The sequence below is a fragment of the Oncorhynchus clarkii genome, chromosome 6, assembly GCF_045791955.1.
Source record: "Oncorhynchus clarkii lewisi isolate Uvic-CL-2024 chromosome 6, UVic_Ocla_1.0, whole genome shotgun sequence".
NCBI lineage: Eukaryota > Metazoa > Chordata > Actinopteri > Salmoniformes > Salmonidae > Oncorhynchus > Oncorhynchus clarkii.
In genome coordinates, this window is record NC_092152.1 from 82,733,588 (window position 1) to 82,745,784 (window position 12,197).

The 12,197-nt window shown below is 40.5% G+C and overlaps 1 protein-coding gene across 1 annotated transcript in view; it reads right to left on the minus strand.

The window, feature by feature from the left end:
- LOC139411725 (integrin alpha-11-like) overlaps positions 1-12,197 on the minus strand; it is an 85,270-nt gene that overhangs the window by 16,709 nt on the left and 56,364 nt on the right. Inside the window, exons 13-16 of the mRNA XM_071158398.1 lie at positions 10,098-10,241; positions 5,418-5,752; positions 4,564-4,730; positions 1,973-2,112 (exon numbers count right to left, since the gene is read on the minus strand). Coding sequence (XP_071014499.1) covers positions 1,973-2,112; positions 4,564-4,730; positions 5,418-5,752; positions 10,098-10,241 — 786 coding nt within the window. The remainder of the gene's footprint in view (positions 1-1,972; positions 2,113-4,563; positions 4,731-5,417; positions 5,753-10,097; positions 10,242-12,197) is intronic.

A 12,197-nucleotide genomic window follows, 5' to 3' on the forward strand; every position in this document is an offset into this window, starting at 1 on the left:
TTATAATGATAGGATAGAATAGGAAATGTTATAATGATAGGATAGAATAGGAAACTTTATAATGATAGGATAGAATAGGAAACATAATGATAGGATAGAATAGGAAACTTTATAATGATAGGATAGAATAGGAAACATAATGATAGGATAGAATAGGAAACTTTATAATGATAGGATAGAATAGGAAACAGAATGATAGGATAGAATAGGAAACATAATGATAGGATAGAATAGGAAACATAATGATAGGATAGAATAGGAAACGTTATAATGATAGGATAGAATAGGAAACATAATGATAGGATAGAATAGGAAACGTTATAATGATAGGATAGAATAGGAAACGTTATAATGATAGGATAGAATAGGAAACGTTATAATGATAGGATAGAATAGGAAACTTTATAATGATAGGATAGAATAGGAAACTTTATAATGATAGGATAGAATAGGACACTTTATAATGATAGGATAGGAAACTTTATAATGATAGGATAGAATAGGAAACTTTATAATAATAGGATAGAATAGGAAACGTTATAATGATAGGATAGAATAGGAAACTTTATAATGATAGGATAGAATAGGAAACTTTATAATTATAGGATAGAATAGGAAACTTTATAATGATAGGATAGAATAGGAAACTTTATAATGATAGGACAGAATGGGAAACATAATGATAGGATAGAATAGGAAACATAATGATAGGATAGAATAGGAAACTTGTTAATGATAGGATATAATAGGAAATGTTATAATGATAGGATAGAATAGGAAATGTTATAATGATAGAATAGGAAACGTTATAATGATAGGATAGAATAGGAAACGTTATAATGATAGGATAGAATAGGAAACTTTATAATGATAGGATAGAATAGGAAACTTTATAATTATAGGATAGAATAGGAAACTTGTTAATGATAGGAAATAATAGGAAATGTTATAATGATAGGATAGAATAGGAAATGTTATAATGATAGAATAGGAAACTTTATAATGATAGGATAGAATAAGAAACATAATGATATGATATAATAGGAAACGTTATAATGATAGGATAGAATAGGAAACATAATGATAGGATAGAATAGGAAATGTTATAATGATAGGATAGAATAGGAAATGTTATAGTGATATGATAGAATAGGAAACATAATGATAGGATAGGATAGGAAACTTTATAATGATAGGATAGGACACTTTATAATGATAGGATAGGAAACTTTATAATGATAGGATAGAATAGGAAACTTTATAATGATAGGATAGAATAGGAAACGTTATAATGATAGGATAGAATAGGAAACATAATGATAGGTTAGAATAGGAAACGTTATAATGATGGGTTAGAATAGGAAACATAATGATAGGATAGAATGGGAAACATAATGATAGGATAGAATAGGAAACATAATGATAGGATAGAATAGGAAACATAACGATAGGATAGAATAGGAAACATAATGATAGGATAGAATAGGAAACATAATGATAAGATAGAATAGGGAACTTTATAATGATAGGATAAAATAGGAAACATAATGATAGGATAGAATAGGAAATGTTATAATGATAGGATAGAATAGGAAACATAATGATAGGATAGAATAGGAAACGTTGCAATGATAGGAATAAACCAGAGGAATGTATTTAGATTGTCAGGACATTGAGGTTTCTGCATTATGAATTGATCATGGTACCCCCCCATTAACATTACATAGGGGAATATTGCTATGCTGAATGTCTGAATGTCTAGAATTCTAATATTTACAATTATAAAAGTTGTCCCAATTATCTAAATACATGGCTCTGGATAATACCATCTCAAGTCTCTATCTTACCTTCTGATTGGCTGTATGTAAATGTGGTCATATTGCTTCCACCTATCCAATAATCTCAGATCTCCCGGATAAGTTAGAGTCTAGATGTTGATTTGGAATTCAGCTAGAGTTCAGTCAGTGCTCACCATGACATGGAAGTAGATGTGTTGACAGGTCTCCTCTCCAGAAAGCAGGGTCAGGTTTTGAAACAGCAGTTTATCAGGGTCGTCCATTATGGCTCTGGGGTTGAATCGGCGCTCCCCAATGGAGGTGTTGTAAGTGATAGCTAGAGAGATGAAGAAAGAGGGAGCATAAATGTTGGAAACATGTTCTATACATCAATACTTTATTTTCTATAAAGTAATGACCAGAAGCAGCACAGATTACATTACAAAAAAGAAACTTGGACAAAATACAAGAGCCACCGTCAAGGAACTGAAACAACGTCTCAGTCGAGGACAGTTGAATGAGTGACTACTGCGGAGTTGAGAGAGTTGACTAGACCTCTTGAGCCATATGGCTTTGGAAGTGATTCATTTCCAACCCACACTGTTTAAGAGGCACGTTATTTATTACACTGCTTTAATAGCTTGGGGAAAATACCATAAAATGCAGAGCTCATGCACATTACCCTACTGAGCATGCCAACTGGAGAGTACACTGGTCTCCCATACCTTATACCTACTCTCTCCATTATACCATGGCATTGTTGAATGCTCCTTTCTGATTGGCTTGAAAGGCATTCTAGAGTGTGCATTATTTCCCTATAACGTATGGTATATTTGCACGGTAGAATTCAATGGCTATAGTTCATTCTTACATGTTCTATATTTGAGCTGCTTTTTAAAAGTAAAAGTTCAATTGAAAACATTGACATTGTTGAATTCCATTTTCATAATGGCAAGCTAGAACTGATGGTTTGGTTAGCTAAACTAGCAAGTGTGATTGTTTGGTTACCACTGCAACTACTGTATCTATTAAAGTTGATAGCTACTTCAGTGGATGTTGAACACATGCTCTTTTCATTTCCATCAGATGCTGCTTAAAGTTGAAAGCATGTTACCTTAAGCACATTTGGAGATATCTCTTTTCTCAAAGTTTAGTCTTCCTTGTACAGTTGACAACAACAGACTTGCAGCCCCAGCAGCAGCAGCAGCACATCTGACAGATGTTACTAGACCAGACATGATGATGAGGGGAAATCAAATCAGTGTGTTCCCACTGTTCAGTGTCCCCTAAATGACCAACCGTCCCGGCGGAGGACAAGATAACTTTCTGAGCCTTCTTCCTATTAGTTTGGCCCATCTAACATATTTGACAAAGATGGCGGGAGGTTGGGAGGTTAACCAGAAACATCCACGCCTCAATGCCTCCTTAGCCTGCCTCCTTAGCCTGTCTCCTTAGCCTGCCTCCTTAGCCTGCCTCCTTAGCCTGCCTCCTTAGCCTGCCTCCTTAGCCTGCCTCCTTAGCCTGCCTCCTATAATCCCACACAAGGGGGAAAACTTGAGCCAACAGGCCTCAACCTTTAAAACAAATTGTGACCAGAGATACCTTGTGTCAGAGCACGGGTGGGTCACTGTCGGTGATTCAACACCTCAGAGCCACGGCAACCGAAACGGTCTCCAGGGAGATTCAGAAGTGTGGGGTAGCCATGTCGGGTTATCCGCAGCCTGACAACCATCAGGCTGATTATATTGACACCATAGAAATTCAATGAGTAGAGTGGACAGAATGCATACTATTCGGAGGGCAATTTACATACAGTATGCAAGGCTACTTAACAGTCAGAGGCTAGGATGATCCAGATCAGTTCTCATCAGATGTAGCAGTTGGCATAGCATGTCCGTAACCGCTCTGTAGCCTGCAGCGTATGTGTTTGGCAGATAGAATGATATCCTAAACTGTCACTGATAGCGAGGAAACATTTTCCTGTGGCTCTGCTCCGGGGCAAGAAGCCATCACCCTTTCACTTAGTGAGCCAACAACAGAGCGGTCTGACTGACTCAACAACAACCAAGCAGAGACATTGAGCAATACACGTTTGGATCTCTGAACTGCATTACTTCTAGTGCTGACTTGATCCTTAGCCAATGTGTAGCAGGCTTGGAAAGGCTAAGCTTTGCTCTAAACATAGAACAGTCTTGGAAAGGCTAAGCTTTGCTTCAAACAGAACAGTAGGAGATCAACAGTAGAGTTAATCAAGATGTCAGTTCTGCCTGAAAGACAATGAGGTCCTCTGCTGACTGTACAGTGAACGAACAACAGTGAATAAACTTCTTCCTGAATATAAACAAGGCTTTGTGGCTCCACTGGGATATTACATCCATTAAGATGAATCCAGTTTTATTTGTTTAGTTCTCATCCCCATAAAAGCAGTAAGCAGTGGGCGGCTTAAACAGAACCCACATTATGAGAAGTGCAGAGAAAGAGTTCAGCAACATCAGCAATATCTCAAGGTAGTTGGAGTCAATCTGACATCTTTTGCACTGAAGTTATAATCAGTAGAAGGATGCAGGCTACATTATAGTCTATAAAGTGACTCACTGAAGTTATAATCAGTAGAAGGATGCAGGCTACATTATAGTCTATAAAGTGACTCACTGAAGTTATAATCAGTAGAAGGATGCAGGCTACATTATAGTCTATAACGTGACTCACTGAAGTTATAATCAGTAGAAGGATGCAGGCTACATTATAGTCTATAACGTGACTCAATTGGTCATTTTTGAACACTCACCCACTTCCTGTGTAGGAGGTATGGCTGTCCGGGCGGTGACGTTTAGACACACTATGGCTGACATGCAGGTCACGTCCTTGCCTCCCCTGTCACAGTCCTTCACAAAGATGTTGATCTTGCTGGGTTCAAACCTGATGTTGGCGTGAATTCGGACGACACTGCGAGACCTGCAGATGAACCATACACAGTGTTATGATCATAAATGTGGTTATTATATGCTCCGCATACATACAGTACCATAGAAACAGTAGAACACTTGTTAATCTCTAAGAGGAACAGTAGAACACTTGTTAATATCTAAGAGGAACAGTAGAACACTTGTTAATATCTAAGTGACCTATCAGAGGAACAGTAGAACACGTGTTAATATCTAAGTGACCTACCAGAGGAACAGTAGAACACTTGTTAATATCTAAGTGACCTACCAGAGGAACAGTAGAACAGGTGTTAATATCTAAGTGACCTACCAGAGGAACAGTAGAACACTTGTTAATATCTAAGTGACCTACCAGAGGAACAGTAGAACACTTGTTAATATCTAAGTGACCTACCAGAGGAACAGTAGAACACTTGTTAATATCTAAGAGGAACAGTAGAACACTTGTTAATATCTAAGTGACCTACCAGAGAAACAGTAGAACACTTGTTAATATCTAAGTGACCTACCAGAGGAACAGTAGAACACTTGTTAATATCTAAGTGACCTACCAGAGGAACAGTAGAACACTTGTTAATATCTAAGAGGAACAGTAGAACACTTGTTAATATCTAAGTGACCTACCAGAGGAACAGTAGAACACTTGTTAATATCTAAGAGGAACAGTAGAACACTTGTTAATATCTAAGTGACCTACCATAGAAGCACGGCTGCCCCCAGGGACCCCACGGCCAAGTCCACCAGGCCATCCTCATTCATGTCCATACTGCCATGGATACTACGGCCAAAGTAGCGCAGGCCACTAGCGATGTCTAACGCAGCTATCCTCTGTTTGTATTTCCGCAGAATCCTGTTGCGTTGGCTGAAGAAGACGTAGATAGCTCCTCTGTGGTCATCCTCCAGAGGAGCCCCCACCACCACGTCGTTGAAGCCGTCCCCGTTCAGGTCAGGGACCGGGGCGAGCGAGGAGCCGAACCGAGCGTTCTGACCATGGTCCTGGATCTCCAACGCTCCCTCCAGGACGAAACGATTCTGAAGAAGGAAATAGGATGTCATTTTGGAATATTTCTGATACACGGGATAGAGGGTACTGTAGGTAAAGGTTGTGTCATGTGCATGTCTATTCAATTATGTATTTGCCAATGTTTCCCCTACTGGTTGGTAGGATTCTCTTTGTTACTCTGTACTTAAGAGTCTTTGGTTGAAAAACCTTGACAAACATATGCACAAGTGGAATCCATCAACAACAGACATAGTGGCTAAGGAAATGGAGTTACAGTTTCTCAATTGCTAAAACACTAAAACCCATTGGCTGAACAAAGTTCTCAGTTGCCTGGACTCATTTAGCTAATTATGCAGTCTGTTGTCAATACCTTAAACCATTTCACATGGTAAAACACAATTTGCAGATCTCACTTAGACTTTTCAGCAAATCTCTAAACACATTCTCATTCTCAAAACACATTCTGCACTCTAATGCACATGTCATCCATACTGGTAAACACAAGTGGCAACAATCAAATACAAATAGAGAACACATGTCATTGATTGAACACAACCACTCAAAATTGATTTAACCTGTTTCAAATGATGCGACACAACCAATATAAGCCAGTTCAGAGAGCAAACAGGTTAATAAAGGTGGGAAGGAGAAAGTCTGAGAATGGATAGAAGAAACAATGTACGAGGACGAGTGCGTATGCGAGGTGGGCGACGAGGAGGAAGAGGAGGAGTTGGGCAAGAAACAGGAAGAAGAGGAGGAAGAGGAAGACAAAGAGTGGAAATATCTGATGAAATTCGAGCAACATTGATCACATGTTTACTCCTTTTGATTTTTGTCCCTTTTTAGTATTGTATACTGTAGTACAGTGCATTGTAGGCTGTATACTGTAGTACAGTGCATTGTAGGCTGTATACTGTAGTACAGTGCATTGTAGGCTGTATACTGTAGTACAGTGCATTGTAGGCTGTATACTGTAGTACAGTGCATTGTAGGCTGTATACTGTAGTACAGTGCATTGTAGGCTGTATACTGTAGTACAGTGCATTGTAGGCTGTATACTGTAGTACAGTGCATTGTAGGCTGTATACTGTAGTACAGTGCATTGTAGGCTGTATACTGTAGTACAGTGCATTGTAGGCTGTATACTGTAGTACAGTGCATTGTAGGCTGTATACTGTAGTACAGTGCATTGTAGGCTGTATACTGTAGTACAGTGCATTGTAGACTGTATACTGTAGTACAGTGCATTGTAGGCTGTATACTGTAGTACAGTGCATTGTAGGCTGTATACTGTAGTACAGTGCATTGTAGGCTGTATACTGTAGTACAGTGCATTGTAGGCTGTATACTGTAGTACAGTGCATTGTAGGCTGTATACTGTAGTACAGTGCATTGTAGGCTGTATACTGTAGTACAGTGCATTGTAGGCTGTATACTGTACAATGGACAAAGTGTATGGCCCTGAACATTGTGCTTTCCATTTATTAACAGTACTGACTGCTCAATAGATGTTGACTGGTTGCAGGTTCATATCAACAAAGAACAAGAATTACAGTATCACAGAGACAAAGGACAAGTTTGTGAGATGCAGGGTACAGTACTGTAAAAATAGGGGTACAAGGAGGAGGAAGAACAAAAAACAAAATTACGAAGAGCAAAGCAGAGTAGTAATTTCTGATCAATTTTGAGCTACTATGATAGAACATGTTTTCCTTCATCAAAAGACAATGACGGAAAAATATGAATATTTTTTTAGATTAAAAATGTACTTCTCCCTGAGAATAGTATGATTTGAACAATGTATTTTCTATTTTTCGGTGTATTGTTTACTGACTGCTTGAGAGAGTACATCATTTTAATCACTTTGTTTATGATTTGAGAGCATTGTATGATTTTGAACACAGGTAAAACTGTTTTGAGGCGAATGTTTCATTTTGCGAGAGCAGTCAGAGGTTATGTAAATAGTGCTTGAAGATGAGGTTTTGTGTTGAATGTTTTCAGGAAATGGAGCAAGGTTTCAGAAATTGTGTTTTAGCAATTGAGAAAAACTGTAAGTTCTAAATCTGTTATCCCCTGTGCTGCGGCCGGGTAGCCCCACCCCACAGGCTTCTGGGATATCTCAGTCATCCATCGATGAGCTTCTTCAAATGGACAGTCCTCCATTTATTTACACAGCTCATAATGAGACATAGAGACATTGTTGTCTTTAACTTTCCCCTTCAGTCTTTACAGAAGCTTTCATTTGTTATTCCAAATTAATTTAGGAAAGTAAACAAAACAAGTTGGAAACCTTTGTTTTTGTTTACATAAATAGACCAAAGTAACTAACAAACAATAACTGGGGAGTTATGAGTTTTGAATTTGAAATCAAGTGAAAACCTCAAGCCGCATTGTTTTTGCTCACGCAAGAGGAAGGTTTTAACTCATTTTCTATCCTAAGGGGGAAATATGATTTCCCAAAAACATTGTCAACATGAGGGATGGGAGATTCATCCGAGTGTCACATAATCAAAGGCAAACAAGGCTTCTTGATGTTTCTTTAGGGATGTTTCTGAGGAACTTTGAGTATTCACAGTGGGTGTAAAGTCAGTCGGAGTAGAATTAGGTTTACCCTCAGTCTGGAAAAAGGTACAATCCCTCAGCATGAAGAAAGTATGGGAGCCAAGTATTTTAGGCCGTCATCAGCCATACACATGATCACTCTCCAGTCTGTCTCATCTTTCTCCCTAATCTACAGCCTATGAACGGCTGAAACATTAGATCACTTGCTTTTTTCAGTTGTCTTTTAAAAGGAAAGAGGAGGACAGGGTACTGTGTGTGTGTGTGTGTGTGTGTGTGTGTGTGTGTGTGTGTGTGTGTGTGTGTGTGTGTGTGTGTGTGTGTGTGAGAGAGAGAGAGAGAGAGAGAGGATCATACTCAGTGGGGAACATTAGAAACATGTGGTGGGATGGGGAGACCATCACTGTCATTATTGGTAGAATGGAAGGCCACCTCTCTGTCACTTATTTTTAACATAAACACAACACCTGTGTCCTTAGTTGGGGGATCCCTTGTCTTTTTTTCTTGTTTGGGGAACCTTAATGATCAAGCCCTTATCAGTCCACAGGTACCCCTTATAGTATATTTGAGAGAGAGAGAGAGAGAAACAGAGAGAGAGAGAGAGAGAGAGAGAGAAACAGAGAGAGGGAGAGAGAAACAGAGAGAGGGAGAGAGAAACAGAGAGAGAGAGAGAGAGAAACAGAGAGAGAGAGAAACAGAGAGAGAGAGAAACAGAGAGAGGGAGAGAGAAACAGAGAGAAACAGAGAGAGAAAAACAGAGAGAGAGAGAGAGAAACAGAGAGAGGGAGAGAGAAACAGAGAGAGAGAGAAACAGAGAGAGATAGAAACAGAGAGAGGGAGAGAGAAACAGAGAGAGGGAGAGAGAAACAGAAAGAAACAGAGAGAGAAAAACAGAGAGAGAGAGAGAGAAACAGAGAGAGAGAGAGAGAAACAGAGGGAGAGAGAAACAGAGAGAGGGAGAGAGAAACAGAGAGAGAGAGAGAAACAGAGAGAGAGAGAAACAGAGAGAGAGAGAGAAACAGAGAGAGGGAGAGAGAAACAGAGAGAGAGAGAAACAGAGAGAGAGAGAAACAGAGAGAGAGAAACAGAGAGAGAAGCAGAGAGAGGGAGAGAGAAACAGAGAGAAACAGAGAGAGAGAAACAGAGAGAGAGAAACAGAGAAAGAGAGAGAGTCTCAAAACTACAGGAATTCCTCTGCAGTCATTTCCACCTACTAAGAAGCCCCTTTCTTCTCCAAATAACAGGCTGTTAATTCAGTTTGATGTAGTGAATGCTTTCCTACTGAGTTCACGGTGCACTTGTACACTAACCAACCAAGACTCTAATGAAGACGGCGTGCTGGCGCAGGGAGGGAGGCTGTTCATTTCATCTGTGTGACGGCAGGTGCCAAAAGTTGATGTTGTATCAGTGGGTTAACTAACCCATCAAGGCTCTGGAAGGTCTGGTCTGATGTGTTGTACCAGTGGGTTAACTAACCCATCAAGGCTCTGGAAGGCCTGGTCTGATGTGTTGTAATGTAAATACAATGCACTGGGATAGTTTGTCTCTATGTGTTCTGGTCGAGGTGTTTCGTATTCTGTGCTGACCTGGTTTTAATTCTGTTTGGTAACGTGTAAGTGAATGTGTGTGCACACGAGTGTGACGTGTGTGTGTGTGAGCATTCGTACATCTGTGAGTGAGTGAGTGTGTGTGTGAGTGCGTGTGTGGGCGTATGTGTGTGTGCGCGTATGTGTGCGTGCGTGCGTATGTGTGCGTGCGTGCGTGTGTGCGTGCGTGCGTGTGTGTGTGTGTGTGTGTGTGTGCGTGCCCACCCACCAGCTCAGTCACTCTGTAGATGTACACCTTGCCCTTCTCCCAGCCTCCACTGAAGAACATGGGAGCTGCCACCAGTAGGTTGTCTGTTACTCCGTCACCATCTATATCCACCGGGGAGATCTCACTCCCATAGTACGACCCGATCTGAAATATAACCACACATCCAGACCATCAACACCCTGGATCAACAACATTTATTTAGCAGACACTTTTATCCAGAGTTAACACATAGTGTATTTCATACTCAGTAGATGTGGCCCATGTGGGAATCGAACCCATTACTCCAGCTGGAAACATCAGACTCTAAAAGCACCATGCTAACCAACTGAGATCATTAAGATCCCCACAATCACACGTCCTACACACGTCCTTCACCACATCCTTCACCACATCCTTCACCACGTCCTTCACCACGTCCTTCACACTTCCTTCACACATGCTTTGACCACATCATTAAAACCCCCCAGCAAACGTCATTAGCATTCATTAGCATAGCATTCCAGTCATCATCATCGTTCAGGTAACAGACCCAGATGTTTCCATGTAGAGGCTAGTTGGCTCCGCAAAACAACCCTGTCTTTTATCAACCAGACCTGGGTTCAGATACCATTTGAACTTTTCAAATACGTTTAACGTTTTCTTTAGCCCATCTGGACTGCCAATGATTTACACTTTTGGAACTATTCCATTCGTTCCATCGCATCAGGCGAGCTCAGTCAAGCCCAGCTATAGTCTTTGTAATGATGTCAAATAGTATTTGAACCCAGGTCTGTTCCTCTCAATGAGTGTTGTTATGGATCTCTCTGTCTGTAGTATCCTCTTAGCTGGTGTTGTTATGGATCTCTCTGTCTGTAGTATCCTCTTAGCTGGTGTTGTTATGGATCTCTCTGTCTGTAGTATCCTCTTAACTGGTGTTATTATGGATCTCTCTGTCTGTAGTATCCTCTTAGCTGGTGTTGTTATGGATCTCTCTGTCTGTAGTATCCTCTTAGCTGGTGTTGTTATGGATCTCTCTGTCTGTAGTATCCTCTTAGCTGGTGTTGTTATAGATCTCTCTGTCTGTAGTATCCTCTTAGCTGGTGTTGTTATGGATCTCTCTGTCTGTAGTATCCTCTTAACTGGTGTTGTTATGGATCTCTCTGCCTCTTCTGTCTGTAGTATCCTCTTAGCTGGTGTTGTTATGGATCTCTCTGCCTCTTCTGTCTGTAGTATCCTCTTAGCTGGTGTTGTTATGGATCTCTCTGCCTCTTCTGTCTGTAGTATCCTCTTAGCTGGTGTTGTTATGGATCTCTCTGCCTCTTCTGTCTGTAGTATCCTCTTAGCTGGTGTTGTTATGGATCTCTCTGCCTCTTCTGTCTGTAGTATCCTCTTAGCTGGTGTTGTTATGGATCTCTCTGTCTGTAGTATCCTCTTAGCTGGTGTTGTTATGGATCTCTCTGTCTGTAGTATCCTCTTAGCTGGTGTTGTTATGGATCTCTCTGTCTGTAGTATCCTCTTAGCTGGTGTTGTTATGGATCTCTCTGCCTCTTCTGTCTGTAGTATCCTCTTAGCTGGTGTTGTTATGGATCTCTCTGTCTGTAGTATCCTCTTAGCTGGTGTTGTTATGGATCTCTCTGTCTGTAGTATCCTCTTAGCTGGTGTTGTTATGGATCTCTCTGTCTGTAGTATCCTCTTAGCTGGTGTTGTTATGGATCTCTCTGTCTGTAGTATCCTCTTAGCTGGTGTTGTTATGGATCTCTCTGTCTGTAGTACCCTCTTAGCTGGTGTTTACTGTAGCTGGAAGCTTGTTTTTCAAATTCTATTCACAATGTAGATGGAATGTGTGTGTTTTGAATTAAGGGGGACAGGAATGGGATGGGAAACACATGGGATCTGTGTAATGTTGTTGGCTACATGGGGGCGTGGGAAGGCTGTCTAGACTCCATAGCGCAGACTATCATGTATGCTGTGTCCTGGCTGGGTTGCCAGATTGACAAAAGGACTGGAAAGACTACTGTCATGGTGGACTCAGATGGTGATGGGAGAACCAGATTGAGAAGGGTCCATGTGGGGTCCATGAGCAGAAGGGACTATCGGGGTCTTGGATGATCTTCATATGTC